The following is an 18,623-nucleotide window of genomic DNA, read 5'->3' on the forward strand; positions in this document are numbered from 1 at the left end:
ATAAACTTACTGACCAGGCCCAACAAACGTTTCTGGTGCAGTGTTTCTGTCCAGACTGCCGTCTCCTAGCAACTTTGTTACCATAAAAAATGTGTGTCAGTCGGCTGACACCTTGTTCCTGTCCTCAATTACTTTAAGCCTGCAATATGAGTTAAATTTTTACCACAATCTAGAAGGCTGCGAGTCATGCCTTTAAGGAGTTTCTATTGCCTGTCATCATCAATCAACTATCCGTGTCATTTGGTAGGAAATGCATGCTATTGAGAAGAAGAACTGACAAACAACCATACATAACTTAAAAGTACTTTACAAATTTCAACATCACAAACAAGCTATAACTTAATGGAAATAAACCAGATGAAGGCTTAAGCGATATCAAAAGTTAGCTTCTTAACTGGGCACTTTTCACAGTTTCTAAAAAGAACATTTGTCACAAGTTTATTTTTAAAGAATGACTGCCAAATGCCATTTTGCTTCTTGTGAAGAAGAAACCTGTAAAGTAAGTCGACAGTGTGAAAATAAAATCTCTAAAAAGTAAAAGTATCTTTCTACAGGCCATGTGACCACAATGCATCGCCTCAAAGCTCTCTCTTTAAAAAACGCTTTAAAAAAAGCCCACATGAAGACAAATACAAGATTCAAAGAATAGTTATGCTGAATAAAAACATTAAGCTTTTCTTTTACAGACAATTTTAATATCAAAGGTTTAAAAGGCAAAATGATTCATTTTTAAATGAAAACCCAAATACAGCTCTTTGCACAATAACACAACGTGAGTGCATTGTCCACCAATACCTGGGCCCTATTTCTTAGTTTTTAAAGGAAGTTGAACTAAAAAAAAATAGGCAACTTATAAATTCATTCAAAAGTGATCTCAATCATGCCCCAATGAAGGTGTGTGATAGTATATTTAACTGCATAGACACCCCCCTCCTCTGGTGTTTTCCTTGTTTCTGATTACTTTGCTATGTTTGGGGCGTTTTTGTGCAGCAGTCTTTCGTAACATGGTTTGTTGAAATAAGCCAATGACAGGTTATGGTTGTGAGGACTATAAGAATTTAGGAATTAATTAAAATTGCTACCTCCTCCCTGTTCTCTGTATAGACATCTACAGTAAATTTTATACATATTCAGGCTTCGTCTAATTGCAACTGCTGTAAAACAAGTGATTTAATAGAAATTATTTATGTTTATTTTTTGCCTGCCTGTCGTTCCCTTTCTAAAAATACTCAGGCTCGTGAAGCATATATGGGGGAATGGCTAAACGTAAATGCTACATTTGCAAACAATCACTATAGTAATAACTTAGCTTGCCTTTGAAGGAAGTACACTGAATGTTTACCAAAATACACAACACAGTCTGACAGGTCTTTGTGATGCTGTCACATTATCTGTGACATGATGCTGTTCTTCATGCCAATGGCATGAAAATTTAAAAAGAAAAAAATTCTAATTTCTTTAAATTCCTAAATTGTAACGAGTGAACATCCACTGAGGACCACTGGCAGTCTCAGTCTCATTTTAGGCAGCAGTCTCGTCTAACTTAAGCTGAGCCAGGGATTCTGAAGCCGTTCTGCCCCCGCGACCCGATCCCCGGACCAGCGGAAGATGATGGATGGATGGATGGATGATGCTGATCTTTTTTTTTTATGGACATGGATACAAAAGAAATAACATATACCGGTAAGTGTTTGGTTACTGCATTCCCTAAAAATGTCACAAAAGGAGCGTTTACTGGTTCTAACAGCTAAAAATTTCTATTTGCACATTAAAATATGTGGTGATGGAGTTATCTATTTTTGTTGACAGGCTATGTACGCTTTTAAGATTGTTAAAATTAAATCTAATATGACCAAAGGTACTCGTAATGTACGACAGCTAGCTAATTATGAATCTATAGGCAAGCTCCACTTTATTTATAAAATTCTTGAAAAATTGTTTCAGCTCAACTGGGTGACCATTTGCACAAAGTTGATTGTGGACTAGTGTCTGTGCTACATTTAAAGCAATCAATTACAACATTCTGTCACAGATAACATGTTATCGGGATTAATGGAACCATTTTACACTAGTTTAAGTCATATTTATCTGAAAGATTCTAGGTTTTTCATGTAAATGATGTGTATTCTTCACTTGCCAGAGTGAGACATGAAGTTCCACTTGGTTCTGGGCTGATTCTTCATCACTTTCTATATCCTCGAATTAGATCATATCAGTAGACAGCATGGGATACATTTCTATTGTTTGGAGATGATACTCAGCTGTACATATCTATCAAACCAGATGAAACCAACCAGTTGGTCAGGCTACAATCATGTCTTAAAGACATTCTAGTCCAGCTGACCACTCAAAGCACTTTTACACTACAAGTCATATTCACCCATTCACACACATGCACACCCATTCATTCAGCATGTCTATACATTGTTACAGGCTACCAGTGATGCCGGTAACGCGTTAATTAGTAACGCGTTACTGTAGTCGGACTACTTTTTTCAGTAACGAGTAGTCTAACGCAACTACTATTTCAAAACTAGTAGTCAGATTGAAGTTACTTATCTAAAACATCGTGCGTTACTATTTCTGCATTTCAGGGGAACATATATTTGGCTTTTGTCAACATATAGTCACGATTATTACAACCATACATTTGTATTGAAATAATTTGGGATAATTTCGTTTTCTTATGAGTTATATCAGTGTCCGCGACGGGAAGTCACTCGTTATTTTACATCTACCTACCCAGTAAAAGGGATCTGTCCCACTAAAATGTTAAACACCAGAGATATCATTTGTTACATTTTACTCACTTTCCCTAATCATTTTCAATAAATACACCAGTCTAAACCACAGTTTTCATCAGTGCCTGTCACAGACGATAGTTGATGGGTTTAGCTATTCGTGCTAACTTTATAACATATCGCCTACGTTTCAGGCAGTGCTATGGAGAGGGCTAGCTAGTTACCTGGTTGCAATTGATGACTCAATGTACAAAAGGCCCCTCTGTTTCAGTTCTTTCTACGTCTGAATAAGGCTGTTTTAGTTTAATGCGTTATTTGGTTGTAGTTTCGGAGTGTCCACCAGGGGGCACTGCAGCCTGTTATGTGCTCGTACCGCCAGTAGAGTTAGACATGGTCTCAGAAGTTCGTTTCTCCTGGTGAATGCTTCATGCAAAGTGTGTGTGATTCCTGTCAAGTGTGCGTTTATGCAGAAATAAGTTTGTTCCCTAACATGTGTGATGTTATATGATCTGTGTGTGATATTCTGGTAGTCGATTTAAGTGCCTTATTTGCCATTTGTCTTTTTCTGTCTAGCTAGCATGATTCAAGCTAACTCATTCTCATGCTGTTGGGTAGACTGTACCTAGTGTGTATATTCCTTAGTTTAGTGTTTATGGCTTAAACACTCATACACATTCCACAAATACAATTCCTGTGTATTTGTGCATTTGTATTATTCCTGTGTATTGTTGGTCAGTAAGGACAACTTAGTAATTGTGTATTTTATTTATGTTTATTTCAGAGACCACACAGACACACCTATATAATACGTGTCACACCTTTTGTCATCCTGTATTCATCTGATGTTCAATACAAACCTAAACGTCAACCCTTGCCTCCTCATTCTCTCCATCCATCTGCACATTCATCCTGGCCCAAGTAGTGCTCTGGCCGGCACTCCAGAGTAGTGACAGCTTAACTCCTAAAATAGAGCCCATACAGTCCTTTACTTCATTTCCTCCACAACAATAAATGGTCCTTCGAGCCGGATAAGCTGTCTCTGCCCTCTCAAGATGGATGATGTTCAGGATTTTGCAGCCCTCGGTGCACGCCCTCGACGCAATGTACGCCTGCCCCTTCGTTATGAAGACTATGAGATCGATCTACCCAGGCATGAGGTGCGTCACCCTGAGGATGGCGAGATAACACTACCACTAGTTGGCGCTACCTATGCCCCTGCCCTTCCCCCCATGTTTGAACATCATAGCGAGCTCTCACCAGGCTATGCCACACCTATGAGGGCAGAACTACAGGAGATGCAACGTGAGAGACATCTGCTTCAGAAATCCCAGGAACGGATGAAAGCGGGATTGGAGGATTTTCAGGCCCTTTATGCCAGTATGCAGCAGCTGCTGAACCGTGCTGAGAGTCTGCAGCATTCCCCCTCACCAGTGGTCGCTGCAGTTCCCTACCACCCCGTTCCTGTAGAAGAAGACTGGCCTCTACCCCCACCCCCAGTTGAGTTTAAAGAGGAACCGGTACCCAGTCCAGTTGTAGATCGTCTGGATATCATGATGATTGAGCTTCAGAACCTGAAGAGGGAGTCTTTGGCTGCACAGCAGAGCCGTATTAACCCACCCTTTGTGCCCAAGCCAATGGTCTCACCCCAGCCCAAGACTACCCTTCCTCCAGTGCCACCCCCTAGAGCAAACCCCCAGCCCGCTGTATTATTGCATCCACCCCCTCCGGATTCAGGGTGGAGGTCATCACAGGCCCAGAGACCCCCGAGACCAGTCGCAGTTTCAGAGTTCACCTACAGGGGGCCTCGACCAAGCATTCCCAAGCTATTGCACAGGGATCCTGGGGAATTTGCAAGGCTGAAGATGGCACTGGAGAACTTGTTGCCTCCTGAGAGCTCAGAGCTCTTCAAGTATCAAGTCTTGTTAGACCACCTGCACCTGGAGGAGGCAAAGTTAATAGCTGATGCCTACCTTCACTCTACCACCCCCTTCAGTGACACCATGAATGCTCTCAATGAGAAGCTGGGTCAGCCCCACCAGCTTGCCCTGAGAAGAATCGCAGCGGTGATGGACTCACCTGACATCCGCAGAGGGGATGTGGTGGCATTCGAGCGGTTTGCCCTCCAGATACAGTCACTTGTTGGTATGTTAAAGACTTTAGGCCATGATGGTGAAGTTGAGCTTCAATGCGGCTCTCACGTGGCTCGACTCCTGAGTAAGCTTCCCACAGAGCAGAGAGCGGAGTTTCGTCGGTGCATGTTCAACCGCTCTGGCCAAACGTACACCCTAGAAGACCTAGCCACATGGTTGAAGTACGAGTCGTGGTGTCAGGATTTTGACGGCCTGCCCACTCAGCGAGGTGCTAAAGAGAAGCCTGATACCAGACCCCCTAAGCGCTCCACCACTGTGCTCCATGGGGCAAAAGGCTCACCCCTGCCACCAGCTAACACCCCTAGCAAGCCAAAGCAGCAGCCATACTGTGCTTACTGTGACAACCGTGCTCACCACCTGAGTCAGTGTACAGAGGTCATCAAGCTAAGCCAAGAACAGCTCACTGACTGGATCAAGGCCAACAAGAGGTGCTGGCGCTGTGCACGGTCCCATCAGGCAGCACAGTGCACCCTTAAGAAGCCCTGTAACATTTGTCAGGGTCACCACCTGCAGGTTCTTCACCAAGTTAACTGTAGGCCACAGAGGTCACCTGTTCCAGCTGCTGTTGCCACTCCGGGAAATGAGAATTCCACTGGTGTTCTGTACCTCGACCGACCGACAGAGAGCGGTAGAGTCCTGCTAAAGGTCGTCCCAGTCATCCTTCACCATAATGGCAAGGCTCTGAGCACCCATGCTGTCTTGGACGACGGGTCCGAGAGGACCATGCTGCTGCCCACCGCTGCCCGGAAGCTAAACCTCCAGGGCACTCCCGAGAGACTTCCTCTGCGCACCATTAGACAAGATGTGCAGACCCTACAGGGTGCATGTGTTTCCTTTGACATCTCCACTGGTGGTGAACCTAAGCAGAAGTATAGGGTCGCTAACGCCTTCACCGCCACCCGCATTGACTTAGCTGAGCACAGTTACCCAGTTGAGTCACTTCAGCGGAAGTATAAGCACCTCCGAGGCCTGCCCATCCAGCCCTTCATGAAGGTCAAACCCCTACTACTCATCGGAAGCGACCACCCACAGCTTATCACTCCAACCGAAGCTGTCCGTCTTGGCCCCCCAGGTGGTCCCGCTGCAATGCGCACCAGATTAGGGTGGACATTACAGGGTCCCTCCAGTCTCATCTGTTCTTCCTCCTCACCACAACAGTGTCTCCTCACAACCACCACAGCCCCTCAGGTCAGTGAGCTACTGAAACACGTAGAGAAGCTATGGCAGGCAGATGTTATTCCAGTGAAGGAAGGCAAGATAGTTACCCGCTCAAGAGAGGATAATTACGCTGTTGACCTGCTTGAGCTCAAGACAGTTCGTGTGGATGTAGAGGGTACCCTCCGCTACGCCACCCCGCTTCTTCGCCGTAAGAACATGCCACCCCTCAAGGCTACCCCTGCTGCTGTCCTGCCCAGTCTGAGAGGCGTAGAGAGGCGCCTGCAAAAGGACCCTGAGCGAGCTAAGATTTACAGCACAGAAATAGAGAAGTTGATCCATGCAGGTTCTGTGGTGAAGTTGTCCCCTTCAGAAGTTACCCAGTCAGAGGAGTCGTGGTACATCCCACACCACCTTGTTAGCCACAATGGCAAACATCGCCTTGTGTTCAACTGTTCATTCCAGTTTCAGGGCCAAACCTTAATGACCAGCTCCTACCTGGCCCTGCCTTAAGTGCATCCCTCCTCGGTGTCCTCCTGCGGTTCCGGGAGCATGCGGTGGCAGTCAGTGGCGACATAAAAGGCATGTTCCACCAGATTCGCCTTCTCCCTGAGGACCGCTCCCTCCTCCGTTTTGTGTGGCGCGACCTACACCCAGAAGAACCGGTTGCAGTGTTCGAGTGGCAAGTTCTTCCTTTCGGCACAACTTGTAGCCCTTGTTGTGCGACTTACGCCTTGCAGCGCCACACAAAGAACCACGCCCAAGCCGATGATCAGCTCCATCATTCTGTTGGACAGTGCTTCTATGTCGATAACCTTCTCCAGAGTGTGCCCACCCCAGAAGAAGCACGGGGCTTGGTAGACAAGTTAAGAGCCCTCTTGTCTACTGCTGGATTTGTCCTCCGTCAGTGGGCTAGTAACGAACCCAGCGCTATCAGCCACCTCCCCGAAGACCTCAGATCCACCAGTGCAGAATTGTGGCTTGCCCAAGAAAAGACAGACACTTCTGAACCAACTTTGGGCCTTAGCTGGCACTTCCCCATCGACACCTTGACCTACAAGCACCGCCCTATCAGCTATGGCGTCCCCACCATGAGGAACATCTATAAAGTCCTCGCAAGCCAATACGACCCCTTAGGCTTCATCCTTCCTTACACCACCCGGGCCAAAATGCTGGTGAGACGCCTTTGGGATCAACAAAGAGGCTGGGATGACCCGCAGCTACCATCAGAACTATTGCAGGAGTGGAGAACCTGGGAGGAAGAGTTGCAGTACCTCCCTCAAGTCCTGCTGCCCCGCCCTTACCTGCCATCACACCTCACCGAGTCTGTCGAAGAGAGGGAGATTCACATATTTTGTGATGCCTCCGAACAGGCCTATGGCACTGTGGTCTACCTGAGAACCGTGATGAGTGATGGGAGCGCACATCTGGCTTTCCTGCTGGCACGCTCAAGAGTAGCCCCCAAACGTGTGCTCTCCATGCCCAGACTCGAACTGTGTGGTGCCCTCTGCGGAGCTCGTCTCTGCAGTCTCCTCGAGAATGAGCTCAGCCTAGACATCAAGAGAACAGTGCTGTGGTCGGATTCCACTACAGTACTCACCTGGCTGAGTTCTGAGTCATGCCGCTTCAAGATTTTCGTAGGCACCCGCATAGCCGAGATCCAAGAGCTCACCCACCTTCATTCTTGGCGCTATGTCGACTCAGCCCAGAACCCCGCTGACGACATAACCCGGGGAAAGTCGCTTCTGGAGTTGAGTAGACCAAACCGGTGGAGCCAAGGTCCTCCTTTCCTGCTCCTACCCCAAGACCAGTGGCCCTCGGAGCCAAGCGGCCCCAGTACTCAGCCTCCCGATCCTGCAGAGCTCCGTAAAGACATTTTCTGCGGAGTTTCTACAACAGCTCACCCTGCCACACCGAGCTTCAGCGAGTATGACACCTGGATGCAGGTGTTGGAAGCTACCATCACGCAGGTGCACGGGGCGGCCACCGGAGACAGAACACCTTCTGCTGAAGACTATCGTCAGGCAGAAATCGTGGTCCTGAGAAGAGCTCAACAGGAGAGCTTTCCTGATGAGTACCGTCTCCTCAAGTCAGGCAAATCTATCAGCCGTAGCAGTCGTCTCATTGCTCTCGCCCCTGAGTTCGACTCTGAGAGTGAGGTAATTCGAGTAGGTGGACGTCTTCGTCGCTCTGAGGATCTTGCCTACTCCAGTCTCCATCCAGTTGTCTTGGATCCAACACACCCAGTCACCCGTCTGCTCATTCAGGACTTCGACAATCGCCTGCTACACCCAGGACCAGAGAGGGTCTTCGCGGAGATCCGACGTTCCTACTGGATCCTGAGAGGCCGGGAAGCAGTTCGACGCTTCCAGCGAACCTGTACTGAGTGTCGCCGATGGAGATCCCGACCTACAGTCCCCAAGATGGCTGATCTGCCAGTCGCTCGCCTCCGCCTTTACAAGCCTGTGTTCTACTCGACAGGAATGGACTGCTTCGGACCATTCGAAGTAAAATTAGGACGCCGCGTGGAGAAGAGGTGGGGTATCATCTTCAAGTGCCTTACCACCCGAGCCGTTCACCTGGATGTTCTCACCTCCATCGATACCGATGCCTTCCTCATGGCACTCCGACGGTTCATTGCCCGGAGAGGAACCCCGGCAGAGCTTTACTCAGATCGCGGCACTAACTTCCGCGGCGGAGAGAGTGAACTTCAAGCAGCCTTCGCCGCCATGACCTCCGACCTGCAAAGGCTCCTCGCTCCTCAGAAGATCAGCTTCCATTTTAATCCTCCTGCAGCTCCTCACTTTGGGGGAGTGTGGGAGCGAGAGATCCGATCAGTCAAGACGGCGCTCTACACTACAGTTGGAGCTCAACCCCTGCAAGAAGAAGTCCTCCGTACAGTCCTAGTGGAGGTGGAGGGCATCTTGAACTCAAAACCTCTGGGCTACGTCCCATCCGACGTCAGCGATCCTGATCCAGTGACCCCCAACTGTCTTTTGATGGGGCGGCCAAATGGGTCACTCCCCCAAGTGGTCTACCCGAAAGAAGAGATCCTGAGTCGCCGGAGGTGGAAGCATTCACAGGTGCTGACCGACCACTTCTGGTCCCGTTTCATCCGGCTGTATCTTCCTGGTCTGCAGTCCCGTCAGAAATGGCAGTCATCCTCTGCGGACATCACCAAAGACTCTGTAGCGATGATCGTGGATCCACAGTTGCCACGGGCTTCCTGGCTCATTGGTCGCATCTCCAAGGTTCACCCCAGTGCGGATGGCCACATCCGGTCAGCCGACATCAAGGTAAAGGACAGGACCTTCACCCGACCTGTCGCCCGGTTGGTGATCCTGCCAGCCCTCCCAGGAGAAGCCAGTGGACAGTCGCCTTGAGTTTTTGTTAGTGGTAACCTTTTGTTGTGAGCAAATGTACTTCATACATTTGGGGGCGGCTGTACAAAAGGCCCCTCTGTTTCAGTTCTTTCTACGTCTGAATAAGGCTGTTTTAGTTTAATGCGTTATTTGGTTGTAGTTTCGGAGTGTCCACCAGGGGGCACTGCAGCCTGTTATGTGCTCGTACCGCCAGTAGAGTTAGACATGGTCTCAGAAGTTCGTTTCTCCTGGTGAATGCTTCATGCAAAGTGTGTGTGATTCCTGTCAAGTGTGCGTTTATGCAGAAGTAAGTTTGTTCCCTAACATGTGTGATGTTATATGATCTGTGTGTGATATTCTGGTAGTCGATTTAAGTGCCTTATTTGCCATTTGTCTTTTTCTGTCTAGCTAGCATGATTCAAGCTAACTCATTCTCATGCTGTTGGGTAGACTGTACCTAGTGTGTATATTCCTTAGTTTAGTGTTTATGGCTTAAACACTCATACACATTCCACAAATACAATTCCTGTGTATTTGTGCATTTGTATTATTCCTGTGTATTGTTGGTCAGTAAGGACAACTTAGTAATTGTGTATTTTATTTATGTTTATTTCAGAGACCACACAGACACACCTATATAATACGTGTCACACCTTTTGTCATCCTGTATTCATCTGATGTTCAATACAAACCTAAACGTCAACCCTTGCCTCCTCATTCTCTCCATCCATCTGCACATTCATCCTGGCCCAAGTAGTGCTCTGGCCGGCACTCCAGAGTAGTGACAGCTTAACTCCTAAAATAGAGCCCATACAGTCCTTTACTTCATTTCCTCCACAACACTCAAAGATGACTTGTTAACGTCTTTGTACTGTATTACATCTTCTATGATATCTGAATGAGTGTACGGGTGTTTATCTATGTATACTTCGTCAGGTGTAGCTTTGGGTAATCCAGTAACAGCTGCAGTTGTAGGCGACTAGCATACAAACATTTCTGCAAAGCGACGGGTCTGACGATCAATCAGGTTTGTTTAAACTTTTATTGGTCAACGGGTGGATAAACGTGACATTTTTCGTTCAAAAACTTGACTGTCATACTGGCTTGGGCCCATAATTATCAGCAGGTTACGTGATATAACCGTCCGTTTGTCTGCATCGCTGCGAGTGAATGACTGATATTTTGTTAAACCACTCCTTGCTGCTCAGTGCTCTAATGCGGGACAACTACATGTTCAATATAACTTAAGTGTTACCGTAATTCATAGATAGATGCAATCAGAGTTAAATGCATGGAGTCAAGAATGTCTATTGTATTTTTTTTTTTTAAAGAAGTGTTTATGTTAAATTGAGTCAAGAAACGCTACTTTATTTCTTATAAGAAGTATTTAAGTTATATTTAATGAAGTCAAAAAAGCATTTAATTTGTAATAAGTATTTCAGTTAAATGAAGTGAAGAAAGAGTATTTAGATTTATTTATACTGTTTTTGTTTCATAAAACCACTTCTTGCTGCTCTAATGTTAGACATCTACAGGTTCAAGGGATGTTCAATATAGGTATTATGTATTACTTTTTTACGTAAGAGGTTTTTTATATTTTAAGTAAAGTCAAGAAAGACTGTCTTATTTTTTTTTTATTTAAAAAACATGTAAGCCTATTTCAAGAAAAAGTTTGCAAATGTCAGTGTCATTTTTGATGTTCTGGTACATACATACATGTCAATAAAGTGAGTATTGGCAGAACTGGTAGTCATTTTCATGTTATAGGGGCGGGGGATCAGCCTCGGCTGAAAGTAACTAAAAGTAATCTAACTTAGTTACTTTTGAAAGCAAGTAGTCAGTAACTTAACTAAGTTACTTTTTAAAGAAGTAATCAGTAGTCAGTAGTCGGATTACTGTTTCAAAGTAACTATGGCAACACTGCAGGCTACACTGTGCTCTTTTCTCTATCACACACATTCACACACAGCTGGCTGCATCAAAGCCAGTGTGATGACTGCTCTTCCTCAACCGCATCATAAAGGCCCCAAAAAGTGAGGAGGGAAAGTGGGTAGAGAAACAGTGGGGGGGTGAAGTAAAAGAACCACAGGATGCTTTTTGAACCTGTGCCAACTTTGTCCTGGATCCTCAGTCTGTGCCGAGTAGCTCAACGCTTTGAGTGGGTGCACTTAACTTTGGAGTTATTTTTGACCAGTTATTTTTTCTTTCACCTTCATAATATTGCCAAAATACAAACATCCTGTTTCAAAGGGATGCAGAAAATCTAGTCCATGTTTTTGTTACTTCAAAACTGGACTACTGCAATTCTTTATTATTGGGCTGTCCCATAGATTCTCTGAAAACCCTCCAGCTGATCCAAAATACTGTAGCCAGTGTCTACAGTTTTATCTTCTCTTCATTGGCTATCTGTTAAATCCAGAATGGAGATAATAAATAAAGCTTTTAATGACCAAGCTCCATCATATCATAAAGATCTCATTGTTGGATATTTTCCAAACAGAGCACTTCACTCTCAAACTGTAGGTTTACTTGTGGTTCCTAGAGTTTCTAAAAGTAGAATAGGATGCAGAACCTTCAGTTATCAGGCCCCTCTCTGAGGAACCAGCTGCTTGTATGTATCTGGAACGCAGACACACTCAACCTTTCAGATTAGGTTTAAAACTTTCCAGTCGAGCTGAAGCGAAGTTTTAATGGATTCTATTGATTTCTTTAGCTAGACTTTATTTCTTTTTATAAACTGGCGTTATACGATTTGGATGGATTTAGATTATAATGAATTTGATTAAAATTAATTACAATGAATTTGTTTATAATAATATATTAAAATAGTATTGAACTGGACTATATGTTTAAAGTGCCTTGAGGGGACTTTTGTTGCGAAATGATTGCCATTGAATTAAACTGAAGTGAGTTTAATTGAATTGTATTTTTCAACCAGGAAAGCCATGTTTGGCCCCCATTCAACATGACACCGTTTACACTTTACTTTAAATGTCACTTTATTTCTAGTCACTGCTTTCTTTTAGGTTTGGAAACCTAAACCAAAGGATTATTACCTGGGATGTCCTCTGTGGAAAGAGCTTGGAAATGAGTGGAAACTTTCAAAAGAAAATTTTGTTCTTGGATACACTATCTGTCTGCCATCATCATAATGCGTAAACTTATACCATTTAGATTAACAAAGCCTCATACCATAGATTAAGCAGTCAGTGAAGAGGATCTGCCTTTGTTGACACCTGAAACTCACCTGTGGCTGCCAGTGGAAGATCTTTAGTGGTTCAACCCTTTGTGATTTGTGCGATAATGCCTAGCTAATTCTAAACAACTTTGAGTAAGCTAGTAAGTTCAAACAGGGAGCTTGGCAAAATGGGTTCTCCCTTAATTAAAGGTAGGGTAGGAGATCCTGGATTTTGAGTCCAGCGAAGCTGCATTTTGAAAATACACAGGTAAAAAGTCCCAACCCTTTTCTTCACTTTTCCCCCGAAGGCACGCCTCTAGAATACATGAACGCGCACAAGCACGAAGGTGCACGAGCGCTGTTCTGACAGCAAGCATCGATCGTTGCCGTATTTAGTATTTAGTATTTAGTTTATGCTAACTATACGTTTAATAATGCTAGGTGCTAGCCAAGCTGGCTCTAGTTTAGCTTCCTGCCAAGCTTCTGGACGTTCACGGAGCAGGGTACGCGCACAGGGAGAAGGAGGGGGAGGGAGGAGCAGATTGCAGTTTGATAGACGGCATCAGTATCCAATCATTGTGAACGGTCCGTTCACAATGATTGGATAGTGTTTTTCCTAGATTGTACGTTCTAGAGGCCACTAAAACTTTTCATATTTGTGTCAAAACTTTTAATTAATTGGTTGCAATGGGGGTGTGAAGAGTATTTCAAGCAATATGTAAAAAAAATGTTCCAGAAAAAGAACCCCTACCCCACCTTTAAGGGAGAACCCATGAAAGACCTGACACAGTGAGGGACACATATTTCCATTGATCTTTATTGTTGTGACCTTTGAGTTAGAATTTATTTTCATAATTTAGCATTGACAAAGTAGCAGTTTAAGTCAGAGCAAGTGAAAGAAGGCTAAATGGACAGATATGATTTATAACTTTCCACACATTAGGTCATAGCACCCCACTGTGAATATAAATGTATAAACAAATTTCTAACACTTTGCATGAACCATACAATAATGACAAGTTTGAGTTCAAGTTGTGTTGAATTATTTGATTATTATTACAAGTTTCTCAAGCTGTGGAGAGAAAACAGAATTAAATACAGTTCACACCACAACATTCTCCTTTATCTGAATTCATACTTACATCCCTCTCCAGTTTCATAATCTCTAGTGTGATCTTTTTTATTTTTATTTTCAGTTTCTTGTATTCCATAACTAGTTTGGTGCTCTCTTTATTGGACAAACACATTTCTTCAAAGGCTACTTACCACTCTGAAATATTTTCCTGTACTTTACCTTCACTTGCTGCCAGGTACGCTTTTGGCTGTTAAGATTGCTCCTGTTGAGATGTAACAGTGAAAAAAATAATGTGGGTCACACACACAGGATAATATAGTCACAAAGTATGACGATGCGTGTTGATTATTGGGTTATTGATAAACTGAGCAGGGCCAGTATATGTGTGCTGTACATCTCATACAGAGACAGTTCAGCATGCTTTATGTAAAAAAAAATAAATAAATAAAAAATTATAAAACAGAGGAGAGCATAAATACATGAGGACAGTGAAATAAATGTGTAACTTTGGCAATGGTATGAATCTTTCATAACTAACGCATTTAGTCTGTCTGCAGTTGTTTGCCATGCCATTTTCCTCGCTTTATTGATCACAGCTGTATTACCATTTCTGGTGATGACACTTTTAAAATCCTCATACAGCTCCATAAGCATTATTTGTTCAGCTGCCCAAAAGAGGGAGGAAAAAAAACAAAAAACAAAAAAACAAAACAAAAAAAAAACACATTCTTGTCTGCTCTCCTTTTCTGCCATCTCCGTTTTTCCACCATTCACTCATCAGGCTTCTTACGTTCCTTGTGTACTCGCTCATAGCCAGGCTATCTAAGCCTCACTTGGATTAGCCTCGCTGAGATGCAGCTAAACTGGCTTCGTGGAACGACTTGAGGCTTAATTGGGAGATGGTGTTAGTTTAAAGGGATAGTTCGCCTCTTTTGACATGAAGCTGTATGACATCCCATATTAGCAACATCATTTATGAACATTGACTTACCCCCTGCTGCATCCTGTGAGCCGAGTTCCAGCCTCGTTTTGGAGTTGACGAAGGTAGTCCGGCTAGTTGGCTGGGGACACAAAAATAAAGCGTCTTGCTTCTCAAAACAATATGCGTTCAAAAGAGTAATACATTTGCGTCACAAAATCGTTGTCCAGGAAAAAGTCAGACCTCACATCGCTTGGCGCTATTTTTGCCTCCCTTGATATCAATGCATCCAGCCACCTAGCGATAGCCGCACATGTTATGGTGTTTACTGCTCGGAAGTAGGGGACTGCTCGGTCTGCACTTCGATCTGCACAGTTTACATTGGATGAAATGTCACTTTTTCTTTTTGAAGCCATGATAGAAGCCCCTAACTGAAAGCAGTGACATGCTACTTCTAAAAAAAACCTGTGCAATTAGATTTCATCTGCTTGAGCAATTCTAAGTTTGTTTTGTGTTTATTTCTTAGTCTTCCATGACACAGGGCTAAAATTCAAAAGGTTCATTTTTCCACGCTCGACCTCAAATTCACCTCTATAGTTCTGACTAAGTCCTGCTGACGAACAGTCACCTTCCTCTTCCTCTACTATCGCCTTGGTGGACACCTACCAACAACCAAGAGTTTGAAGGACTACCAACAAAATTTGAGGGCCTGACAAAAGATTTCAACTCACTGCTCTCTTCTTTAAAGCAACACAATTGATACAATAAAAGTAACAATCACGATCTGCAGCAATGTAAATACTGTATAGTTAGTTAGTTTTACGCACATGTTTAATCAGATACTGAAACTTGAACTTGCAGCAGATTTATAAATATTATTCCCTTCCTCGCACTAAACCCAGTAAACCCTTAGAGCGAAACATTTACTCATAAGACTCGACAGATAAGGGTTAAAAATCTTTAAATAGCTGTGTATTTCTGTGAAGTTCAACAGATTTTGATGTGGCTTTAAAGAATCAGAAGACATCCTTGAGAGTAAAGTGTGACATTAGTCTGTTACATTGAGCTCAGTGAGGTAACCTATTACATAAATGCCATTCTAATGTGCTCTGTTGACATGTTGGGACTGAAAACACAGGTCAAGTGCAAGGCTTCCCTCCCATGCTGAGCCTGTTGTGTATCTATGGTTACATAAGTGTTTGGCAGTGACTATGTATGTGTGTGTGTGTGTGTGTGTGTGTGTGTATGTGTGTGTATTGATAGGTACTGTATGTGTCTGAACTACTCTTTTTATATTCATTGCTCGTCATAAAAGCAATTAAGGTTGTGAGTCAATTAAAAGTTTATTCAGTGGAGAAGGATTTCCTCGGTTTGTTCTCCTTAAGTTATTCCTTAAGTATATGCTAAGTATATGCTATATTCTACATGTTTTTTTTATGAATTTTTATGTTGTAGAGTTGTGAAATTATTTTATCAATGGAGAAATTGAGCAGCCTTGCTTTGTTGTCTACAGTAGTAGATCAATCCTCATCTTGCTTTGAAGCTCCCAGCTCCCAGAAGTGACATCGACGCAGCTTTAGCAGCAGAAAAGCTATCAGGCTTGTGTTGATAATAATAAACTCCTGGACTAATTTCAAACTTCCAAATGCATCGTTTTGTGAGTACAGACCATATTTGTACTACTCTAGAAGTTTGGTGTCATGGCATGTGATTTTAGTGTGGTAATTTTGGAGATACTGCCAGGATCCATTAACCCTTGTACGAAGCTATTCGAGATAACTCAGTAACTCAGCTGATGTTCAGCCAAGATCGAAAAAACTTCGGGTGGGCTACTTGGCTGGATGTCACGGTTCAAATGACCCCAGGTCGAATCTACTCCGGAGTATCGCTTTAAAGGTGGGGTAGGGAATCTTTTTCTGGAACATTTTTTTACATATTGCTTGAAATACTCTTCACACCCCCATTGCAACCAATTAATTAAAAGTTTTGACACAAATATGAAAAGTTTTAGTGGCCTCTAGAACTTACAATCTAGGAAAAACACAATGATTCACAATGATTGGATTCTGATGCCGTCTATCAAACTGCAACCTGCTCCCTCCCCCTCCTTCCCCCTGTGCGCGTACCCTGCTCCGTGAACGAATTACGCGTCCAGAAGCTTGGGAGGAAGCTAAACTAGAGCCAGCTTGGCTAGCACCTAGCAATATTAAACGTATAGTTATCATATACTAAATACTAAATACTAAATACGGCAACGATCGATGCTTGCTGTCAGAACAGCGCTCGTGCACCTTTGTGCTCGTGCTCGTTCATGTACTCTAGAGGCGTGCCTTCGGGGGGAAAGTGAAGAAAAGGGTTGGGAATTTTTACCTGTGTATTTTCAAAATGCAGCTTCACTGGACTCAAAATCCAGGATCTCCTACCCTACCTTTAAAGGTAGAATAACGCAACAGCGCCCCCGGCTTTAAAGGTAGAGATGCGGCAATGCTTTCCCGGCCTCAATGGGTTAAATGGAAAACATGACAATGGAGACCCAGGACTATTGAGCAGCTAGAATCCTAAATCAGACAAGAATAGGACGACATGCCTCTCCCAAAGATCCTGTAACAGGTCTCCTCAATTTCCAGATGTTTATGGACTATTGTTAAAAGTAGATGCTACACACTGGTAAATATTGACCTGTCTCAACTTTTTTGTTGGGCCAGATGCTTTCATATTTTTCATGCGATAGAAAAATGGATTAGGAATAAAAAATCTATTTCATTCTGATATGATTTACATGCTATACAGAAACCTAAGTCTTTTGGATTCAGAATTGCAAAATAGAATGCATTTGTGGTACTAGGCTTTGATGCATAGCATTGGAAATGAGATAGGCTACACATGATTTACCCAAGGGGCCAAATGTGTCACGTCCATGGGGTTTTAAGTTACCGGTAAGTTATTTCATGTTTTACCAAGTCATGTTCTTTGTTTTGTTTTCCCTTCGCCATGTTTTATTTTCCACAGTTTAGTCTCGTCACCCGGCTCAGCCGTGCCTTGTTTTGACTTTTGTTGATTTTGAAAATAAACCAAGTTTGCTTTTCACCTCTGAAGTCCGCATCCGTGTCCTGCCCCCCCTCCCCCCCTTTACTGACAGAAGGAATTCACCACTGATGGACGCAGCGGACTTCGAGGCATTATTAAAGCTGGTCGAGGATCTCTGTTGCTGCTTGGAGCAGGACAGCAGCTCTTGGCTGAAGTTGGAGGTGGCCAATGACATTTTGGATTCTTTTCTGGGAGAAGCAAGTTCTCCAGACATGGACTGAGGACTTGTCACGTGTCTGGGGGAAGGCGAGGAGTGTGCGGGGCGCTGCGATGCAGGACATTTTCGGCATGGAGCCAGAAAAGGTAACCACGCTGTACACATCCTCCCTCACTTCTCCAACATCACAGTCCACAGACCCACAGAACCCCAGTCCACAGAGCTAGCGCTCACAGAGCCCACAGAGCCCACAGAGCCCACAGAGCCCACAGAGCCCAGAGGGCCAGAGCCAAAGCTAGCGCCAGAGCCTAGAGAGCCCACAGAGCTAGAGCCCACAGCTTCGAGCCCCTCCCTCCCTCCCTCCCACCCACTTTTTGGGATGTCTGGGATCCATCCTTTGAAGGGGGGGCTCCCCCGTCGCCGGATGTCTGGCCGCCCGCCGGACAGTCTCCAGCTGCTCCTGCCTGTGTTTAAGTGAACAGTGTTTGTCTATGTTTGTCGCTTCTTTTTATGTAATAAACTATTTGAATATCATTAATCTGCCTGGAGTGCATTTTGAAAATTACCACGGACTCATGACATTGTCCGAATCTGACGGTATCCGACATGACAGCTGTTACGCACACAATTTATAGTGAAATAGTAACAACAAAGCCCTTATGGATGGAACCTGAGTGCCATCATCTTTTTTTTTTTTTTTTTTGTTAAATCCGAAATAAGCCCACATTCACCTGATCCTCCCCTCTGACTTTAGATTTGACCCTTAAATCATCCAGTATTAATTTAATATCATTCAAAC

At 44.1% G+C, this 18,623-nt stretch overlaps 1 protein-coding gene across 1 annotated transcript; it reads left to right on the plus strand.

Annotated features, from left to right (window-relative positions):
• Nucleotides 1-7,384: 7,384 nt before the first annotated feature.
• On the plus strand, nucleotides 7,385-10,233 carry LOC142401954 (uncharacterized). Its single transcript, XM_075487401.1, has 2 exons — nucleotides 7,385-9,715; nucleotides 10,025-10,233. Exon 1 carries the CDS (start codon nucleotides 7,453-7,455, stop codon nucleotides 9,427-9,429), a length of 1,977 nt encoding a protein of 658 aa, XP_075343516.1. The 5' UTR covers nucleotides 7,385-7,452; the 3' UTR covers nucleotides 9,430-9,715; nucleotides 10,025-10,233.
• The last annotated feature ends 8,390 nt before the right edge of the window (nucleotides 10,234-18,623 follow it).

Source organism: Odontesthes bonariensis, chromosome 16 (genome assembly GCF_027942865.1).
Source record: "Odontesthes bonariensis isolate fOdoBon6 chromosome 16, fOdoBon6.hap1, whole genome shotgun sequence".
In the NCBI taxonomy this organism is placed as follows: domain Eukaryota; kingdom Metazoa; phylum Chordata; class Actinopteri; order Atheriniformes; family Atherinopsidae; genus Odontesthes; species Odontesthes bonariensis.